At 44.8% G+C, this 22,914-nt stretch overlaps 2 protein-coding genes and 1 non-coding gene across 4 annotated transcripts in view; 1 reads left to right on the forward strand and 2 right to left on the reverse strand.

Moving 5' to 3' along the window:
• Positions 1 to 11,031, reverse strand: part of MGAT5 (alpha-1,6-mannosylglycoprotein 6-beta-N-acetylglucosaminyltransferase) — a 318,860-nt gene extending 307,829 nt beyond the window's left edge. The window contains exon 1 of one of the 2 annotated variants that reach the window (XM_056117604.1): positions 10,981 to 11,031. The gene's annotated coding sequence lies outside the window, so the exon portion shown is untranslated. The remainder of the gene's footprint in view (positions 1 to 10,980) is intronic. The other variant, XM_056117605.1, reaches the window with a different exon arrangement.
• A 2,511-nt stretch (positions 11,032 to 13,542) lies between these two features.
• Positions 13,543 to 14,311, reverse strand: LOC130026929 (cytochrome c-like). The gene has a single exon (XM_056117670.1). The coding sequence runs from the start codon at positions 14,274 to 14,276 to the stop codon at positions 13,959 to 13,961; it is 318 nt and encodes a 105-aa protein (XP_055973645.1). The 5' UTR covers positions 14,277 to 14,311; the 3' UTR covers positions 13,543 to 13,958.
• A 35-nt stretch (positions 14,312 to 14,346) lies between these two features.
• Positions 14,347 to 14,561, forward strand: LOC130027036 (small nucleolar RNA U3). Its single transcript, XR_008792976.1, has one exon. It is a non-coding gene; the product is annotated as a small nucleolar RNA U3 (small nucleolar RNA).
• Positions 14,562 to 22,914: the final 8,353 nt, after the last annotated feature.

The raw sequence follows: 22,914 nt of genomic DNA on the forward strand, positions 1-22,914 counted from the left end.
CCGTTGTGAACTTCAAAAACTGTAATTTAGGGGCCAGAGAGACAGTACAGTGGGTAGGGCACTGCCTAGTACATAGTCGACCGCAGTTTGAGCCCTGAATCCCTACAGGAGTGATCCCTGAGCACAGTGTCAGGGTTAAGCCCTGAGCACAGCCAGGTGTGGCCCCAAACTAAAAAAAAATAATAATAAAATTACAAACTGCAGTGTAGCCTTTATGTTTCAAGGTCATTTTAAACAGTAAACCTCATTTTTATTTTTAATTTTCTTTTTCCTTTTTCTTTTTCTTTTTTGGGTTATACCTGGCATTGCACAGTGGTTACTCCCAGCTCAAGCACTCTGGAATTACTCCTGACAGTGCTCGGGGGACCATATGGGATGCTGAGCATTGAACCCAGATGGCCCACATGCAAGGCAAACACCCTACTCACTGTGCTATCGCTCCAGCTCTTTATTTTAATTCTTTTTTGGGTGGTGCCACCCTGTCATTGCAGCAAGAGCACCCAGGGCCACTCTCAAGAGATTCTCAGCTTGGCTACTAAGGTCTTTGATGCTCGGAGTCAGTGCTCCTGGGGACCTCCAGGCCTACAACAGGAGTGGACAGTATGCAGTGTCAGGGATCAGACTCAGGGTCTCAGGGTCTCACATATGCAAGGCATGCACTTCGTTCCTCTGGACTATCTCCTGACCTCCTCTACAAAACTTTTAATCGGTAAAAAAAAAAAAAAATGGCATTAATTAGCCTCAGATAACTCATTCAAAGGGGTGACTGCATTTTCTGAAAGCTCAAAATGCCAGATTCAATCCCTGGTACCACCTCCTCAGCATTACCTGAATGACTCCAAGCACAGAGCTGGAGCGAGCCTGGGCACCACTGAGTATGGCCTAATATCCAACCGTCCCCCTAAAAAAGTTGCAGTAACTATACCCTTATTTATAGCCCAACTTCTTTAACTATAGGCTGGAAACCTGTATGGTCACAAAATGCAGAGCTTTATGGAAATATTTGGCAATGATGAAAGGCTTCTGAATGTGCACCTACCAAAAATTAACTCAAAATCAAGCACATTATGGATTTGAGGTGTCTCTGGCAGTGTTTTCCCATGTTGTAATCTCTGGCAAAAGAGTTCTTCATGGGAAGGGCCTAAGAAGCCTGGTTTACAGCGGGGACCCGAAACAAGAGAGACAGGGCAACCTCTTGGGTGACCTCGATGGGGAGCATGTGCCTGGAGCAACATCAACTCTACTCAATCCTGGGTCTGTCTGCAAACACCCCAGTAAACGTGGCCCCCGTTGGTTTTGACATCCCAAATAAATGTTAACAAGGAGACAAATCTGCAAATACAGGATATGTAAATAGGAAGCTGGAACACCTGTCTCGAAGGGTAGCTGTGATGATTCAATAAGTGAAACACAGCAAATATGACTTTCCTGGCACATGATGAGCGTGCAACGAAAGTTACCTGTTATTCCTGGGGAGCCAAATATGTCAATAAACCATCAGACCATGTACAAAACATACCAGAGTTATGATTTTTGAAAAGAAACAAAAACAGGTGGTAACAGAGAAGCACTGAAGAAGGAATATGGCATGGGGGGAAGAAATCAAAGCTTAAAACTCCCGACATTCCCTTCTTCAAGCAACTTCTCACTGAAAGATGCCCCACAAGGTTCCACCCTCCACAGCCAATTATCCTCCTGTTTAACCTCCAATTCTCTCCCTATAAATCTTATCCGATTGGCAACAACACACGGGCCAACACCTTTACTTGGAGGTTCCCACATCAGGCCGACCAGTGGGAGGCATGGAAATTGAGCAGGCAGAGGAAGAAGCCTCTGCTCCTCACCCCAGAGCGGGTGGGGGTGGGGGGTGGGGGCGGGTGAGAGTCCTCCGCGCCCCAAGGGACCCAGCCCTGGCAGCCGACTTCCACAACCCAACCGCCGCCACCCTCCAGGCAGCTTTCCACACGCTCCGGTCGAGCTTTATATATGAGTGAACACATTCCTGGACACATCATGAGACACTCCCTACCCGTTTTCCATAATTACCACACAAATATATATATATATATATATATATATACATATATATATATCCCTCTAAGATTTGGAGCGATAGCACAGCGGTAGGGCGTTTGCCTTGCACGCAGCCAACATGGCCAACCCGAGTTCGATTCCTCCGCCCCTCTCGGAGAGCCCAGCAAGCTACCGAGAGTATCTCGCCTGCACAACAGGGCCTGGCAAGCTCCCCGTGATGTATTCGATATGCCAGACACAGTAACAACAAAGTCTCCAATGGCGACGTTACTGGGCCCGCTCGAGCAAATCGATGATCAACGGGAGGGCCTTTATTTATTTATTTTATTTATATATATACATATATATATATATATATATACACACACACACCAAAGCTCACATCACCCAAACTTTAACATGTCGGTGATATCCTATCGAATGCCTTAATGGCTCCTGCCAAAATAGAACGATCTCCACACTGTTTTCTATATGAACACTTTTATGTAATCATGTTCAGCAGTTCTTCATAACAGACAATACAAAATATATTCTTTACATTGTGTTTTGGGACAGGGACTGGGGCTTGCGACGGAAACATCCCGACTTTGGAATTGGGTGGTGGTAAGGTGTAATGGTGGTGGGATTGGTATTCAAATATTAAATGTAATCAAATATTATAAACTAACTTACAAAAAAAATTTTTAAAAAAAAAGTCCCTCCCGTTGATCATCGATTTGCTCGAGCGGGCCCAGTAACGTCGCCATTGGAGACTTTGTTGTTACTGTGTCTGGCATATCGAATACTCTCGGTAGCTTGCCGGGCTCTCCGAGAGGGGCGGAGGAATCGAACTCGGGTCGGCCATGTTGGCTGCGTGCAAGGCAGACGCCCTACCCGCTGTGCTATCGCTCCAGCGATATTATTTTTATTATTATATTATTTTTTTTATTTTTATATTATTATTATTTTGTAATAATAATTTTTTATTACAAAAAAAAGAAAAATTTTAAGTGGTAAATTAAAAAAAAGAAGCCTCTGCCCCTTTACCCTCACCTCTTTCCCACCTTCTCAGCACTATCTCCTCCCCAGATACAGCTCTGATTCCTGCGACCAGGACCCCAGTCTCACGGCACCACCTCTGCTGTTGGGACATGTACCCCTGGCTGGAAAACTCTGAACTGTCACACAGTCTTTCAGCACCTCATTTCTTCTCTCCCAACATCCCCAACTGTCAGGCAGAACCTCTCCATTCAGAGTGCCTCATCAGTTCTCCTAACTGGCAGACCTCAGCCTCCCAAGCCTCCCCCACATACACACACATACACACACACAAACACACCTCTCCATCCCTCCTACAATCTGACCTCTCAGGTTCAACTGGGCTTCTCTGATTTGAGGCAGATAAAGGCACTTTGCTCCCTTTTCTCTCCCCTTCGCAGGAAAGAGCCCCACAGTGCTCAGGGGCTACTCCCAGTCCTGTGCTCAGGAATTGCAGGGCAGCTCCAGGGACCACACAGTGCTAGGGATAAAACCTAGGCCTCCTGCATGCAACGTATACATTCAGGCCATTGAGCCACCAGCAGGAACTGATTTCAGAGACTTACGCGCACAAGGCGTGTGCTCCACTGGCTTCTCTGTTTTTTATTACTCACTGCTGCAGGGAAAGAAAAAAGTGCACTTATAAAGACATTAGAGCTACTTTAGCTTTTTATCAAGTTACACTACCTCTTCTGCTTCTCAACAGAGACCACTGCCTACCTGTGTGCCTACAGCTTCCTTTTGCTTAAGTGCAAGTTACTTTTTAAATACTAAGCATTACTTGCAATTCGCAGATACCTGGACTGAAAAAGAAAACCCAAAGCTCCAAATGCAGCTTCTGGCACAGAGCCCGTCTACTCTCCTCGTCAGAAGCCGCTGGGGCAGAGAGAGCTGCCTGCGTCATCACTGTCCATTCATTCAAAGGCAACTTCCCTCCTCTTTTCTTTCTACTCTTTTGTACGCTGGCACATAAAAATATAATGCCTGACCACAGCCACAAGATGAAAGAGCTCATTTGTAAGAGTGAAGGAGATTCTGATACAGCGGATCAAAGGGACAAAAGGAGAGAGAGAGTTGAGCCCAGTGCTTGCTACCGATGGATTCCTGAGCCGGTCCTATCTCTAACCTCTCAGCTGGATCCCACATTCTACGAAACCACGCTTCCTAGCTCAAAGTGGCCAAGCGACAGAGTTCTAGGTGAGGAAACATGGAAAGTAACACTAACGCTGCCAGGCTAAGTTCAAAACTCCTCCCCTTCTACCTCCTCCATCCAGCACCTGTCCTGGAGGGCTAGGCTGAATGCTGCTGCAGGGTGACTGCAGAGGTCAGCAACCACACACACTGACCTTTTACAAGGGGACATTTTCCCAGCACCACCAACTTATTCCCCAACACAAAACTGTTACCATGGGCTGGGGAGATAGCACAACAGTCTAGAGCACAGGCTTTGCATGCTGGAGAACCAGGTTCGATCCCTGGCTCTGCATGGTCTTCCAGCACCACCAATTATAATCCCTGAGCACTGAGATCAGGTAACCCCTGAGCACCACACAACTGTGAGGTCCCTGAAACAAGCCAATGAACACTGTTAATAAAACATGCTATTGGGTGCATAATCATACACACACAGACACACACACACACACAGACACGCACACACACACACATACAGGTCCATCAGTTACAAAAGATCAACTAAAGTAGGATATTTGCTTTTCAACGACACCAGTCATGGGTCTGGGTCCAGAGCACATGGTCAGCACATAAGAGATCTCTGATTTGATGCCTGATACTCTCTACTTCCCAAACCAAACATGCTGGTCAGAAAATGTGGTCAGTATGGGGGTCTGTATACGTAATAATCCCCAGCATGGTCCTTCCTTCCAGAGGGATTTCTGAAAGGACAAGTGCTCAGGGGCAGGGCTCAGGTTAGGCCTAGGTTGCCAGTGCCACATTTCCCTGCCAATAGCAATGTCTGGCAGTACCACCACACCACCAGGCTCAGTGACAGCACACAAAGCAGGATCCAGAAAAGTCAACTGTGCCTCCTGGTACCCACAGACCCAAGATCTCCAAGCCCAGTGCTAAGGGAGGGGCGGGGGGGGGGGGGCGGCGTTGTCTAAGAACAGTGTCTGTTCCCACAGGTGTCAGATCTGTGAAGCGGTATGCACCAAAACTGATGGGAAGGGCATTTCAGAAGTGTATTCAGCAATTAGACTGAGGGGGTGGGGGTGGGGTGGAGCAGGGCACATCCAGCAATGCTCAGGGCTTACTCTTGGTTCTGTACTCCTGGCAAAGCTCAGGGGATCATATGTGTTGCTGGACATCAAACTGGGGCCAGCTGCATGCAAAGCAAATGTCTGAACCCCTAGACTATCTCCCCAATACTTGACTGGATCTTTTTGGTTTGGTGGTTAATTTTGGGCCATAGCCAAGGTGTTCAGGATTATCACTGGCTTAGTGCTTAGTGTGCACGGTTCACTCCCAGCTGTGTTTAAGGGATCCAACCCAGGGCTCCTGCATCAAAGTTGGCACTTAGCCCTTTGAGCTCTCCCCCTGGCCTGGTAATCAAAACGTCTCCATCTGTTAACAAAACCAAAGTCCTGTATTTTAGATGTCCTTTGTTAGTTTTTTCATTCTCCTACGATTTTTAAGTCAATGAAGTTCAGTAACCAGTTCTGTCTCTCTGGGACACCTAGAGGCCCCAACTCTTAAGCCAAATGGCAGCTGCAGTTTCTTCGCCCAACATTCCTGCAGCATGAGGGAAGAGGAGCACCTGTCAGGTGGGGAGCTCCGGGCACTGGTAACCCTCCTCCTCTTTGAGGCTCAGACGATAAAAAGATCTGAGCAGCCAGCATCAGACGCTGCCATCCCGAGGATGCTGCCATGGGCCTCCCTGCCTTCTCTGACCAGTGCAGGAGCCCAGGCTGCTCTACCAACGCTGCCTATTCAAAACATCAAACCCAAAAGGCAAAGTAAACGAGCTCTGCTCTGTTCTGGGGCACCATCCAGGCAGGCCCACCATGCCAGTCCAGTCCCGGGAGACGGGAGAGGTGAGTGAGTGGATCCATGATGGAGAGTCCTGTGAAGGGGATGAGCATGAGGAAAAAGGGTTCGGGCTGCCAAGTGTGGCCCTGAAGTCACCCCTGCCAAGGGCGTCCTATCCTCCCTGGAAGAAGACAACAACGGAGAGGACTCAGAGGCATACTACAGCCTCAAAACACCAGGAAGAGAAAAACAGACAGCAAAGATGGCAATGAACGAACAGCACTGTAGCACTGTCCTCCCGTTGTTCATCGATTTGCTCAAACGAGCCCAGTAGTGTCTCCATTGTGAGACCTGTTGTTACTATGTTTGGCATATCTAATACACCACGAGGAGTTTGCCAAGTTTTGCCATGCGGGTGAGATACTGTTGGTAGCTTGCCGGGCTCTCCAAGAGGGGCGGAGGAATTGAAACCAGGTCGGCCGATCAGGCCACATGCAAGGCAAACACCCTACCCACTGTGCTATTGCTCCAGCCCAAATGAGCAGCAAAATAAAGAAAGGAAATCAAGGTCAGAAAGATGGTACAGGGATTCAGGCACTTGCCTTGCATGTGGCCAACCCTGACTTAATCCCCAGCACCAGATGGCCCCGTGAGGATCGCAGGGAACAATAGTTCTGGAGAACTCACACACACACACTGGTGGGAGAGAGGGCAGGTGGTGAACAATCCCTGACACATTCTCAGTCGCACCCCAATCTGCTCAGCCAGGATGGCTGAGAAGAGCTGGGAGAAGGCCTCAGGTCTCCTAAGGACTTGTTTTGGTCCTGCTCCGAAGAAGGAAGGAAGGAAATACTCAGTTTGGGTAAATGCAGGGAGCACCAGCCTCCTCTGCAGTGTGGGTGAAGTTCTGGGTTCCAGATGGACCCTGTTTTGTTTTGTTTTAGCACTTCCAGGGACAAAGCCACTATCGTAAAGCGTAAGCCTGGGCTGGCACATTTCACAATTCGCAAGACGTCATCTGCTCTCAGAAAGGAACCAGTAAAATCTGACAGGAAGGCACAGTGAGTATTTTAACTAAATCTCTGAACCTGTCTGGAGATTGAAGTGTTTAAAATGCTTTAATTTTTTTTTTTCTCAAGTAAAGCCAGAGAACAGATGCCAGGTCCTGTTTTGAAACCTCTTCCATGAAGTAGATTTTGGTTACAGGCAGTTAAAGCAGGCATGCCTTGAGCAGGAGACAGCTCTGCTGTTTAGTTTGCCTTGCGCAAGTCAGACCCAAGTTCCATCCCTGGCACCCCACCTACTTTCCTTTCTTTCTTTCTTTCTTTCTTTCTTTCTTTCTTTCTTTCTTTCTTTTGCTTTTTGGGTCACACCCGGCAATACTCAGGGGTTACTCTTGGTTCTGCACTCAGGAATTACTCCTGGCGGTGCTCGTAGGACCATATAGGATGCTGGGATTCAAACCCAGGTTGGCCACGTGTAAGGCAAATGCCCTACCCGCTGTGCTATCGTTCCAGCTCCCCGAGCGTGATTTCTGAGCACAGAGCTAGGAGGAAGCCCTGATGACCTCTGAGTATAACTCCACACGCACACACGCACACAAACCCACAGAGATGGCTCACAGCCCCGTCCTCAACACTGCAGCCCTGCCTCTCCCCTGTGCTGGGAGCGGGTTACGGCTTAACCTACTGGGCCTCGCTATGTACAGGCAGCTGCTGCCTCCAGTGCAGGCAATGAACAGAGGAGGAGGAGGAGGAGGAGGAGGAGGAGGAGGAGGAGGAGCAGGTGTGGAACTGCAAGGTGCATGAAAAGCAAAGGCAGAGCCAGGACGCTCATGCCCCTGGAGCCGGCCCTGCAGCCTGCTCCCACTCCTTCCTTTCCAGACAAGCTCCAGACTAAGGTACAGCTGCTCAGTTCATAGTCAAGGTCAGGCACTGACATTTCCTGGGATGTGACAACCGTTCTAGGAGCCTCCCATGGAAATCTGAGCGCGGGCGGGGAGGCAGTCTCCTTCTAATCGCCTCAAAGAGCTGCCATCTAAGTCCCCATTCCTGTAACATCTCTCCCAGGATTACTCAGCTCTGACGCCAGCAGGAAAATCTCCTGAGCATTAAATCCCGTGATCTGGATTTGCTGCTGATGACATTATTTCTCTGGTCCTAGTATTGGGAAGGGAGGACAAGGGGAGGCTAGAGAGGAATAGAGTGAGGACGGGAGGGAGGGACAAAAGGAGAGAAAAAGAAGAAGGAAGAACTTTTCAACCTTGGAAACCTTTTTTTTTTTTTGGTGGGGGTTGAGGGGGGGCTCTGGTATAGAGCTGGAAGCTCGTGTAATGGGAGGTGATGGGAGGGGTACAATGCAGTATTGGTGATCAAACTCAGAGCCAAGCATAAGCCTTGCATGGGCTCCACCCCTGTGAGCCATCTCTCTGACCCTGAAATCTTCTCCTCCCCCACCCTCACCCCTCCACTTGTTCAGCCCCTCATGCTGCCTGCCATGCGCCAGGTTCTGTGCTAGCCCTAGTGGGATTAAGAGGAATAAGACCAGCCATACCATCAGGGCACGGACAGTCTTGCCAGACCCCAAGGAAGTTAAACGCACCCATGCCCTCACACCCTTCTGGACTTTCCTTGGCAGTATGTGCTTTCAGGGGTAGCTTTGAGGTTTTTCGGTTCTTTGGTGCTACCCTCTGCAATCGGGGATCAAACCCCAGGCTTCCAAATTCAAAGTTCATTCAGTCTATTGAGATCTCGCTCTCTCTAGGCCCAAGAAATAAAGCTTAGAAGCTGGGTTTTTTTTTTTTGACTCTACCAACCTGAGAAAATTTTTCTGACATCAGTATGATAATAATATCAGAATAGCATCACTGTGGTGGTCCAAGTTTCCATCCTAACATTTTACTTGAACGCCCATCACCATTCTGTTCTCCAGTAACACAGACAAGTACACGCTCAGGGAAAACTCAGTTCTTTTCCAAAGCAGCAGAACTGACTGGACAATATGATGGGGCTGGGGGGAGGGGGGGATGTGTGTGACGCATCTCCACCTTCCAGAAGCAACAACTATTCCCACACCTAGGCATGACCTGAGTGGAGGGACCCTGAGTAAGTGATGAGTAGAGGCACCACAAGCTCTTTTCTGAAGGTGATTTAAAAGATTCTAAGTAACACAAACTCATCGATGATGTGGCTTTCAAGTCATAAATGTCAATGACAGCCAAGTCTGCTGTGTTGGGAACTCCTCCAGCAGCCGGCTGACAAGCGCCTGAGCCGACGGCTCGGGAGGAAGCTGACAGACAGCTGCTCTTTAGGTTGGTTCGTTACTCCCAAAGGTGCCAGGAGGACTGCAGGCCCCTAGGTAAGAGACATTGGAGAGGGAAGGTGACAACATATTTGGTTGCAGATAAACACAGCCCGGGAGGACCACATGATGACAACACGTCTGCCGGCACTGTGAAGGCTGTCAGCCCCACACAGTGCAGAGCTGAGAACAGGAGGCAGGAAAGAAAACAACATCCAGGAAAGGCAGAACGAGGATCAGAGCATAAGCTACAACCCCTGGGTAGCAGGGACCACATACGGACCCCAATCCTCCAAAACAATAACTGGCTCCCCCTGCTGCCCTGCCTGGCAGCTCTCAGAGAGCAAGGAAAAAACCTCCAGATCTGCCAGCACAGACCAGGTTTCAGGATACCCACACCCCCCCCCCCCAAGATTGTGCAGTTGCCCTTATCCTGAACTAAAGTGCTATCCCCAATAAGTGCTGGGGTACGCAGAGTGGAGGGGTGAATTAAATATGCCTGGCGCATCTTTAACAAAATCCCACCTCTTTAGAAACTCAAAATCCTTTTGAGGTCTGAAAGAGATACTTCTTGTTTCTCTGGTTTCTCCCAGAGGGACAAAGTCTCAAGGTGATAGCTATAGAAAGATGCCTGGGTTGGTCACATGGTCACATGATATTCTAACTCCAACATTAAGGCTTTTTATTCACACCAGGCATTCATCTGCTTGGGAATCACTGGGGTAGTTTTTTTCCTCCTGTGATGCCATCAGAGACAAAGTTGGTTCAAAGACCCATGTACATTTGAGAAACAAGAAATCAGGAATGCTCATTTCACACTGGTGGCCCACAACCTTGATGCCAAATCCTGTGAAATCCAAATAGTCTGCTCTGGAGTTGAAGGTCGAAATGACCACGGTAACTCTCAAGGGTAGGTGTGACAATGGCATTAAACACTTTCTGGATTTTCAGACCACCAGAAAAAGGGAGGGGGGAGGAATATGTAGCAAATTGTTTCCTCCATAAAATATGCACATAACTGTGGACTTAGGGACATGCAGTTCTTGAGCAATTGTTCCTTAATATACACACAGTTCAGAGATTCTGCAGTCTTAATGAGTCACGCTCTGCAGTTCTTTGGCTGTCCTTAGATTCACATCATGATCTTCTGTGCCAGTCTGAGCTGGGCTGCTCTGAAGCAGTCAGCCTGCTATGAAATGGTAAATGGCTTTTGTGTCTGATAATGATCGAAGCAGTAATAAATGGTCTTCTGCTCCCATCTCTTCATGCCACTTTGATATTTAATTCCAGACATGGAAAATATCCCTGGCTCAGGGGTAGCATGCATACCCCGCAGTTCTGAAGCCTGGGGTTTGAGCCTCAGCATGTCATGTCCTACACACACCCAATTCACCCACAAAATGTTTGCCCAATTATGCCTCAAGACCATTCCTCCAGGCCTTAACCAGATAGTCAGAGATGGCTGCTCAGGAATGGATGCCAAGGGATAGCCACCAATTGCTCTTTGGGGACCAGCACGTCCTTATTTGAACGATGCCAAATGCCATCACCTAATTCAACTACTTAGCCTCTCCCTCCCATGGGCAAATATCCCGTGGTCTGTGCTCAGCCAGGGGAACATCTGCTTACTACGGTACTTACATGGCTAATGGATCCTCCGCCAGTGTCCACTTTAGAACAGGAATCGCTCCTGAAATCACAAGGACAAAGACATAGTTAATTTTCTCCTCTTACGAATTTTGGCTTTTTGTCTTTGTCTTTGGGTCATACCCAGCTGGGCTCACTGCCTCTGTGCTCAGGGGTCACTCCTAGTCAGGCTTAGGAGACCAATATGGCGTGCTGGGGAGTCCAACCTCGGTTGGCTGGGTGCAAGGCAATTACTTTACTAACTGTACTCTCTCGCCAGCCCCCAAGTTTCTTCTCTTTAAGTACTTGATTCACTACAGAAGGGCCGACAAAGAGCTTCTATAAACGCTGCTTCTTCTACTTTGGAACCCAAGTGCCTTTGAGAGAGTCTCCCCCCAAAAAAGATACCTAAAAATAGCTAGGTGGGAGGCCCTTCACTTCAACACCCAGAGGCATTTATCTGAAAAATTATCTCACTTGTTTGGATCCAAATCCATCCGTCATGAGTTCAGCAGGAGTAAGGCTACATTTGGCAAAGATGGAGTATCTCTGCACAAAACTGCTTTTTGTTCCAAGTCTCAGGAGACATTAAGCCAGAGCTTTTACCCTAATGCTTTCCTGACTACACTGCATTAATGAGACACAAATACTGAGTACATGTGCACACTCAATTTTAAAAATAGGACCAGAGAAACAGTAAAGGGTTTATAGCACTTGCCTTGCATGCAATTGACCCCAGCTTGAATTCTTGGGGTCACCACCAGTTATGGTTTCTCAGGTCTTCCAAAGTTACCCACAGCACAGAGCAGGAATAGCTCCTGAATGCCTGCCAAGTGTGGCTCTAGAACTCATTGCTTCCCCTACACCTCAAACAGGGAACCGAAAAACAAAAACAAAAACAGTTACTGAGGAATTTGAAATAGGAATTTTGCAAATCTGAGTTTGCAGAAGAGTCAAGTGAATTTTGAGCCTATTTATTCAATTGAGCAGATAACTAGTAGGCAAAAAACAAAACCTTTGAAATGGAGATAATATAGTGGGGAAGGTGCTACACGGCTGACTTGACTTTGATCCATGGAACCCCATATGTTACCCCTGAACCCTCCACGAGTGACCCGTGACTGCACAGTCAGCTGTAAACCCTGAGCAAAGCCAGGTTTGGCCCGAAACAAACAAAATTTTCATACCTCGAAAACCATAAAAACCAGCAGGATTGGTCAATGGTTAGAAGCTTACCACAAGTGTGTAGGGAGTGAAGGTCAGGGACCAGTATGACAGTAATAGTTATAAATGATCACTCTGAACAAGAACTGAGTGTTGAAAGTAGGTAAAGGGATATATATTAACTTTTATATATTATATCTTAACTTTTATATATAAGTTATATCTTAACTTTTATATATAAGTTATATATTAACTTTTATATATAAGTTATATATTAACTTTTCAGTATCGTATTGCAAGCCATAATGTCCAAAAGGAAAGAGAGAGAGAGTGAGAGCATGCATATGTGTTTGAGAGAGAGATGGGGGGAGGGGAGAGATAGAGACAGAGACAGAGAGAGAGAAGAAAAGTGCCTATCATAGCGTCAGGTGGCTGGGTGAAGGGGGAGGGACTAAGGACATTGGTGGTTAGAAATGTACAGTGGTGAAGAGATGGGTATTAGAACATTATGTGACTGAAACCCAATCATGAACAACTTTTTAACTTGTCTCTCACAGTGATTCAATTAAAAAAAAATTAAAGAAACCTATAAAAAATTAAAAATCCTTAAAGAAAAAACAGGAAAAGGTAATTTTAAAAACATCTGAGATTCTGATGACCAGTAGTTTCCCTCTATAAACCCCTTTGTGAAAAAAGGAAGAGATATGCCCTTTAAAAGATATGCACGGTACTTCTGATAATTTAATTATTAGCAAAGAATTCTAAAGGAGAAAGATAAGTCAAAGGGAGAGAAAGAAGGGGGAAGAAATCTCCCAAGACTAACTGGTTTATCTTATAACCTTTGCAACTTGGAAGACCACTCACCATTTTCTGCTGAAAAACCATCTAAGAGTTTTGTTATTTTTAATTAAAATAAGCCAATTCTCTCGTTCTATGGTCTGTAGCATCAAATTGCCCTTGACAGTGCTAATATCTGTACTGTATCAAAAATCTCAGCTCAATATCAGAGGGATGTATACTAGGGCAACTAGGGAGAACAGGTACAATCTGTGATCCTTCCTGATCCAGCATCTCTATCAGTCTGGTCTCCAGAGATTTACTGCTGGTATCTATGGTTGGACCCAATGCTTGAGATCACAGGACCCTCCTTTTATACCAGCTTTGTTCTCACCTTTGAGGTAAGGGAATAGTTTTGGAAGCAGGATTATCACAATACAGAAAACTAAGCTAAATCTAGGAAGTCCAATTGACTATGTATATATATATATTATTTTTGTGAGAAGTGGTATTTTTCATTCAATGTTATACGTACATCACATTAAAATACTTTTCAGTAAGTGAAAGGCAACATTTTTAGATACAGGGAATTTTTAAGAAATTAAGATGTAAGAAATTAAGAAAAAGATGTAAGGTCACTGCCAACTAATCTTATCAGGCTAAGAAACAACCTAAGGAGACAGTGATATCCTCAATCTTTAGATATATTAATATAGCCGTTTCTATAAATCTGAATAGAAAACTATTCTCCCACAGGTTTGAGATGGCCATCTCCATCCCTTGGAAAGGTGAATGTGATGAATTAAGTTCAATCATAACTTTGGAAAGGGACAGTGATTGCACTTGCTGACCTGGAATTGTCATTAATTCAAAAAAACTGATCATACTCATTTAAAACACAAGCCAATCTTATTTAAATCAGGGCTGCCCAAGAAAAATATGCTATTGGTCACTCATGATCTGAATTCTGGTGAACGAGATGGATTTAAATATGGTACACATAAAAAAGTCATGAGACATTTGTTTTGTAATAAATAAGGCGGTGCCAACTTTTACTTATTAGTAGCTTTTTTGAGGTGAGCTATCAACTCTGCCCACTCGGTCTTCTTCTTAATGCCAGCGAAGATCATTTTTGTTCCAGGGCTGTGCTTCTTGGGATCCTCCAAATACTCCATCAGCGTGTCCTCATTCCAGGTGATGCCTTTGTTCTTGTTGGCAACGGTGTAAGAGAATCCAGTGGCCTGCCCCGTCTTTCGCCCAAACAGACCATGGAGATTAGGACCTTTCTTGTGCTTGCCTCCCTTCTCCACGGTATGGCACTGAGCGCACTTCTGGACAAAAATCTTCTTGCCCTTCTCAATATCAACCATCTTTGAATCTCGCCTTCGTCTCACGTGACACGAAGAGTCCGCCAATCGACTATATTTTTGAAAATAATTCTAGACTAGACTTTCAGGGATCATTGGTACAGTTCACTACTAGGGAAGTTTTTACGATCATGCAGAGCACCCAAAACCATGAGGAAGAGTCAAGAGCACCCTCTCCCTGAGCAGGAAGCCAGTTTAGGTGTTGCTTTTGCAACGGTCTTTTGCCACTAATGATCATTCTTTTCTTCCCTTGAAAGAGGGAGAGGGAGAGGATGCAGTCAGTGTAGCACTATAGCACTGTCCTCCAGATTTGCTGGAGCGGGCACCAGTAACGTCTCCATTGTGAGAATTGTTGTTACTGTTTTTGGCATATCGAATACATCATGGGGAACTTGTCAGGCTCTGCTGTGCCGGCAGGATACTCTAAGTAGATCGTCAGGCTCTCCAAGAGGAATGGAAGAATCAAACCTGGGTCAGCCACATGCAAGGCAAACGTCCTACCCACTGTGCTATCGCTCTGGCCTGTAGTCAGTGTAGTTTCAAAAAATAAATAAACAATAAATTCTAAGCATATTGTTCACCATCAAAGACAACTCATTTATGTGTAGTATTTGTATATAATAGTCTACGTACACACATTTATATCCTATATGTTTTATCAGATAATAAAACAAATACCCCTCTGCCTTGATCAAATAATACCAACTTGTTTTCAGTGTTTTTCCTCCTTCTGCCAGATTTTTAAACACATCTAATTTGTTACACTCTATGGCAATGTTCCTTGTTAATACTGGGATCAAGTGCACAGACAGTAGCAACTTATGAATCATGCCAGTAATAAACCTACTAACCCCTAATTGTTCATGATCTGCCACCAAAATAAAGTTTGTTACCCTTTTCCTCGCCCAATACTTTAAAACCTGGACTTTATTCTTTAACAATACTTGCAGTAGTTAAGAACTGAATCTTGATTTTACTCTAGGAATCAGACAGGCTACTCTGAATCACACAAAAACTATTTCATTACTTTGATTCTATAACAAAGTCTTTGGTCACCAAGAAATCAAAAGGCCATTCATTTCTATCCTCAGTAAACTTTAATGTTTAATCCTAAGTAACATTTCCTGGGGAGCCAGATATATAAAGCATGAACAAAACTATATAGACCATTTCTAGTTAGGTCTATAAAGGAAGTATCTATCTATGAACTCCCTTTATATGTTAAAGAAAGTCCTTTCTTCTTTCTAATTTTCATGACAGCATGACTCTACTATTTTAATCATGATTTTATTCAAAAGTATCTTTTCTGGGGATTAACAGACTCCCTCAGTCTCTTCTTAGATTTATGCTTTGATTTCCTCCCATTCTTAATTACACCTAAGCTGTGAAAGCATTTGTACGCAGATCATGAGAATACAATTCAATCCAGAAAGTGGCAGCATTCACAAGGGGAAACACAGTGAGAGAGTTGCCAGAAAACCGGAATCCCACTTTCAATCCATATTTACCCCTTTCATCTTCTATTTCTGATCAAAGATACGGCAAATGAGCTACAAACAACAAAATCCCATTTGACAAACCACAAATGGGTTTGTCAAAATTCTGAATTTTCATTTCTTGCCCCCTCCGCTCCATTCAAATGATCTCTAAATGTGATCCATAATAAATCCATGTTTGGAGTTCACTGAACTCCAAATCTAATGACATAAATAATGACAGCTGACACCAGATCCATGGGTCCCTGCATGTCCTTATCCCCCAGGGTCTTCATACTAGAATCTGTCAGGTTGGCCCCTTAACAATGATCATATTCAAGCTTCTTCTCCTCTATTTCTAACAGGCACTGTCTCTCCAAATAGGGAATATTCCAAAGGTTATCTCGGGCTCTTAGATACTAAGAACAACCACAGACACGGCACCCAGCAGTCTTTCCTTTCTCTCTCTCTCCTTTTCCAGACTAGGCAAACATATAGAATGGCAGAGATGTTCTGCGCAGATGATCCTATGAGAAACTGATTAAAGAGAATCGAAGGTTCTGCCTAAAATGATGCCTGAGAAGAAGGTTTCACGTGGCAATGCATCTAAGTTTTCCATACTTGGAACAATGCAGCACCATGTTTACAAATTTACAACAGTCAAGGTCAGAAATTAGTACAGGGATTCAGGTACTTCCTTTGTATGTGAGTGACCCCAGCATGATCCTCAACATCACATGGTTCGTAAGCACAACAGAAGTGACTCCTGAGCAAAGAGCTGAAAAGAGCCCAAACCCTTCCCCCAAAAGATAAATAAATTTACACTGTTTGATCTTCCTTAGACTGTCTTACTTCCATCAGTCACATAGCACAGTGTCCAATGTCCATTGTTACAATATTGGCGTCATATGACTGAGCTCTTATGCTGGGCAGAATGGCTGCATTTACACATGGTTCTGCGTGTATGGGGCGGGGGGTATTGTTTTGTTTATTTAATTACAATGAGATACAGTTACAAACTTTCATGATTAAGTTTCAGTCATACAATGATTGAGCACCCATCCCTCCACCAGTGCACATTCTCCATGACCAATGTCCCTAGTATCCCTCCCGCCCCGCCCCCGCCCCCAACCCATCTCACCCTCTGCCTCTGTGGCAGGTTCATTCCTTCTCTCTCTCTACTTTTGGGCATTATGGTTTGCAATACAGATACTAAGAAGCCATCATGTTTGGTCCTTAGTCTACTTTCAGCACACATCTCCCATCCCGAGTGATCCCTCCAACCACCATTTACTTAGTGGTCCCTTCTCCATCCCAACTGCCTTTTCCCCCAGCATGTGAGACCCACTTCCAAACCATGAAGTGATCCTTTGGCCCTTATCTCTACTGTCCCTAGGTGTTAGTCTCATACTATGTTACTTTATATCCACAAATGAGTGAAGTCATCCTATTCTGTCCCTCTCTTTCTGACCAATTTCACTTAGCATGATACTCTCCATGTCCATCCACTTATATACAAATTTCATGATTTCACCTTTTCTAAAGGCTGTATAGTATTCCACTGAGCAGATGTACCAAAGTTTGTTTAACCAGACATCTGTTCTCGGCACTTGGGTTTTTTCCAGATTCTAGCTATTGTGAAGAGTGCTGCAATAAACATACAAGTGTAAATACACTGATACTTTACCCAGTTATAAGATTCTCGGAAAGTCCTTGTCTATAGCATAATGTTAATCCTAAATATGTTCTGTTTCAGCACACTTAATTTTTTTTCTAGCATCTTTCCATTTTAATAAAACCTTCATCTCATCAAGCTGCCATTGAAAATGTTCTTTTAAAACATCAAATCTATGAACAGTGGCGATAGTACAGCAGCAAGGCATTTCCTTTGTATGAGGCCAAGTGAGGTTCAATCCCCAGAACCCCAGAGGGTCCACAAACCCTGCAAGAGTGATTCCAGTGCAGAGCCAAGAATAAGAAGCTCGGAAAACAGCAGGGTATGGCCCAAATACATCCCTCCCCCAAAATGACAAAAAATACTACCAACTCTCCTCAAAGTTTTCCCCTACACTGTGCATGATGCTTGGAATCAAATACTCACAAACTATGTGAGAGCAACTGAATACCTTCCCAATTATCTGCCTCCCATCTCTGTAACAGAGGTAACAAGCACAGTACCTCCACTGGAGACTGTTGATAGAAATTCACAAATTAACACAAGACCAAACTAACACAAGACCAAAATGCAGTTCTTCTCAGAAAAAAGCAAATTCTCTCAAAATGTCAGTGATTATTACTATTGCAGCCTTCCCCCCCGCCCCCCCTTGCAGGTAAATGAATGAAATCTTTTTTTTCCCCAATTTTATTTAGGCACCATAATTTACAAAACTGTTAATAACACAGTGTCAGATATACAATGTTCCAACTTCAACCTACCACCAATCAGTTAAAATCTCAAGGTCCCCTCCAACCCCCGACACAGCCCCCTAAGGAAATGCTTTTTAAAAATTTAATTATTGTAGTCAGGGATTGACTCCAGCCCTTGGAACTCTCAGTGGCCGTTGGAGCACAGTTTTTATTTATTATTTTGAATTTATTTAATTTCTCTCTCTCTCTGAGAGCCCGGCAAGCTACCGAGAGTATCCCTCCCGTACGGCAGAGCCTGGCAAGCTCCCTGTGGCGCATTTGATATGCCAGAAACAGTAACAAAAAGTCTCACAAATGGAGACGTTACTCGTGTCCGCTCGAGCAAATCAATGAACAACTGGGGGACAGTGCTAGACCGCAATTATTGTAGCTGGGTTCACATACTTACAATAGAGTTGGCTCTTAAGGTTTTAATGTACATAGTCACCTCTAGAATAAGTAACTACTTGGGCAGTCAGAAGGCTGAAGCCAAGTTAGTGCCTGACGGCTTGCAGATTCATTTTCTGACAGTTTTTTTTTGTCAGGCATGCATGGCACTGAGGATTTAGTGGCTTGGGACCTGGAATAGTTTTAGTTAAAATGACTGTTCTCCTTCACAGTCCCTGGGTAAAGTGTATTTGACTCATACGTGAGAGAAAAAAAAAAATTTCATGCTTTGCAACTTCTGAATTCATTACTAACCCAGAGGATACTGAAGTAATACTTGGAGCCAACATCACTTACCCCATATTTTACCAAGATGTGATGACAGTGAGCTGAGAGGGTAGACAGAACCACTAGATCTAGGTTTGCAACTACTTTTAATGTTCATTGACAGTGTCAAAAATAATGGATCCCTTTTACAACAGATGCACACTTTTCTTAACAAAATTCAGTGTTTTTACCAGGATTATTTTCATTAGCATTGGGGAATTAACCTTGAACGTCTCACCTCCATGTTTTACCTATTTCTGTGCCTTAGCCTTACTCTGCCAGGTGCAGGCCTTGAGTCAGCAACATGAACCATGCATCCTGGAAATTCAGAAACAAAATCTCAGAACTCACCCTACACTGACTGAATCAGAAACTCTGGGCTGGGATCCTGTAATACAAGCAAGCCCGCCAGGAGATTCAGATGCACACTCAAGTGTGAAAGCCACTGTCAACAGACTGTATGTGTGGGCTTGGACCAATCTTTAGAAATATCTTTTCCTTAAGAGAATAAGGAAGAAAAAAAAACTAATAAAAACTATTTGGCATCTTTCTGTTCCTTAAAAATCTTCTATAGAATGATGTCAACTGTTCCTTTCTATTTTTAAATCCTCATGATGAGGCTGACGGTGATTCATTCAGCACTTATGTGATCACTTAAATAGTAAGGATCTTTCTTGCTAACCCTTAATGGAAGGTGACTGCTGCCTGTTATTTCTGATGTAATTACCGGAATAATTCAGTAACAAAAGCTTGTCCTTTATCAACCTCAGCAATAGCTGTAATAGAGAGCTATAATTATAATGCTCCATTCTTTTCTGTAATGTGCTCATACTAATGTATCCTTTGAAACTGATCATACCGCATGTCATAACAAGGAAACACTGAACTGGGATCAAATTTAGTTTATTGTAAATAGAGATCAAAATTGTGAATTGTTTAGGCAAACCTTCTTCAATTGACAGGAAACAAATATGCATAAACCATCTGCTTTATCTCATTTATCTAAGTAAAACATGAGGGTGGGAGGGTTGGTTTGCTTTCTGTGGGTCCAGAGGAGACCTTCCAACACTGCATGTCTTATTGCCAGTCACCACCTAACACCTAAATTGTAAAAGCATAAAGAGACATTTCTTAAATAATAAATAATCCTTTCTATGCCCTTAATTTGTTGAGGTATGTATTAATTTGGAGAAGTTAATTTCATACCTGCTGTGAGGCTTCTTGATGAATTGTGAATACCGATGTATTATTAATTTCCCTTTCCTTTTTTGATTAATTTCACACTTATGCTGGAGAAGAAGGACAAGATTAATGATATCTGGAACACAATGTATAATTCTTGTAAGACACTAAATCTCAAGTGGTCAAGTAAACAGAGAATGCAGATAAGAAAATGGTAATGGAATCGCCTCTGGGAAAGGTCTGAGGTGTCTCGCAGATCAGTGCTCAGATGCCTAGGGACTGTTCAAAAAGCAACTACCTCCCTGGAAAGAGCCTGGAATTCTATAAATTGCAATCTTGTGTTCTCTCCAACAACCAAAAACTTTTTTTTTTAATTTATCACCCTATATTTCTCAATTACCATTTAATGGGCCAGAGCGATAGCACAGCAGGTAGGGCATTTGCCTTGCATGTGGCCGACTCAGATCCATTCCTCAGTCCCTCTAGGAGAGACTGGCTAGCTACTGAGAGTATCTGGCAAGCTCCCCGCGGCATATTCGATATGCCAAAAACAGAAACAACAAGTCTCGCAATGGAGATGTTACTGGTGCCCGCTCAAGCAAATCAATGAACAATAGGAGGACAGTGCTAAAACAAAACAAAACAGGGTCCATCTGGAACCCAGAACTTCACCCACACTGCAGAGGAGGCTGGTGCTCCCTGTATTTACCCAAACTGAGTATTTCCTTCCTTCCTTCTTCGGGGCAGGACCAAAACAAGTCCTTAGGAGACCTGAGGCCTTCTCCCAGCTCTTCTCAGCCATCCTGGCTGAGCAGATTGGGGTGCGACTGAGAATGTGTCAGGGATTGTTCACCACCTGCCCTCTCTCCCACCAGTATGTGTGTGAGTTCTCCAGAACTATTGTTCCCTGCGATCCTCACGGGGCCATGTGGTGCTGGGGATTAAGTCAGGGTTGGCCACATGCAAGGCAAGTGCCTGAATCCCTGTACCATCTTTCTGGCCTTGATTTCCTTTCTTTATTTTGCTGTTCATTTGGGCTGGAGCTATAGCACAGCAGGTAGGGCGTTTGCCTTGCACATGGCCTGGTCGGCCGACCTGGTTTCAATTCCTCCACCCCTCTCGGAGAGCCTGGCAAGCTACCAAGAGTATCCCACCTGCACGGAAGAGCCTGGAAAGCTCCCCGTGGTGTATTCGATATACCAAAAACAGAAACAAGTCTCACAATGGAGATGTTACTGGTGCCCGCTCGAGCAAATTGATGAACAATGGGAGGACAGTGCTACAGTCAGTGCTACCATTTAGTACCAAGTCAAGGGTCCAAAAAGCATTCCTTAGAAATTCCTTTCACCCTTTGCTCCCATAATTAAGACCCCATAAGAAGACACAGAGCAGGAATAACAGGTACATAAGGGGAAAAACTACTCCAAACCCCAACACTGTTCAGATCAGGTGCTACCGAGAGAAATTACTCATCACTTGGCTTCAGTATCTAGAAACGTGGGATCAATAATCAATCTCCAGGGCTTAGTCTCTGAATAAAACTCCCAGTACATAAGCCAGCAACTCAATTAATGGCATTTACTAAATAAGATTTTAACTCAGCTATAATATAATTGGAAACACGCCATCCTTCTTGTTCCCATCACTGTATCTCCTAACAGTCCGATGAGTTCACAAATCAGGCCTCTGCCTTTTTAGCTCCCCACAGTCATCAGCCTTAGACCTCGAAGAATTCCTGAGCATTATCCTGAAAACCACAAGACAACTGTCTTTAAGGCAGACATGTGTAGCCTCATTTTTTTTTTTAAGCTTTTGGGAAATTCTCAGTGAGGCTGGTACCTGGGGAGGCTATATTCCTGGCACAGCACTCAAGAGACATTCATGTGGTGCCACGGATTGAACTGTGGCCCCAGATGCGAAGCATGCACTCCAGCCCTCCCAGCCATCTCCCCCACCTCTGTGCATCCTCATTTTCGACCGGGAGTGGCATACTGCCTGGGGAAACATATGCAGTGCCGGGAATCTAACCTGGGTCAGCTTAGCAACAGCCCCACAGTCTCAAACTCATCACTTTCCCAACTTCCAAATCTTCATCGCTATTCATATTAACCATTAACCTATCTAGACCATTCCTGAAAGAAAAAGTAGGCTGGTATTATTACCACCGTTTTGTTCTGTTTCGTTTTGATGAGTCTATGATTGAAAACATTCTCAAAAGGGTCCAAGATGCCTAGCTGAAGACATACAGATTTGAAATCCCAAACAAGTGGATAAAAAAGCTACAGCCCCCCCCCACAGAACGTGGACTCCCGCCTGAATCACACCTTCCATGGGGGGGAGGGGGGGGGAGGAGACACACATTTGAGTCTTTTAGATCAATTTGCAAGTTTCTGAAAACTCAGCAGGAAACTTGTAACACAGAGCCAGTGGTTCTTCCCCCTCCCGTGTTCCCAGGTTTCCATTTCCTCTAAACCTAAGTGCAGGGAGCCCAGGGCGGGTAGAATCATTGGCTGAGGACCTCCACTGCTGGGGTGGGGGGGAGAGGCAGGAAGTCAGCATTCAGATGTTATGCATGTTACCAGGTAACCAGGTTTTCACCGGAAGTATGCTTCTCAGGATGGGTCTGACTCACAAAGCTGAAAAGTCACAAAAAATGTCTTTTGGCACCCAGGCCCAGCAAAACTCTCAGAGGCACTGGGCTTACTCTGACATTCCCCTCAGGCCCCTCTCAGCAATGACAGGCATTCCTTGTCTTGCAAGCTGAGGAAGACTCAAAGTAATTCAGGAAGTCAACTGTCTCATCTTAGGGCCTTGGTTTCTCTAAGAAGCACCATGCACCCTGAGCAAATACCCAAGCAGCTGTG

The sequence above is a fragment of the Sorex fumeus genome, unplaced genomic scaffold, assembly GCF_029834395.1.
Source record: "Sorex fumeus unplaced genomic scaffold, SorFum_2.1 ptg000035l, whole genome shotgun sequence".
In the NCBI taxonomy this organism is placed as follows: Eukaryota; Metazoa; Chordata; class Mammalia; order Eulipotyphla; family Soricidae; genus Sorex; species Sorex fumeus.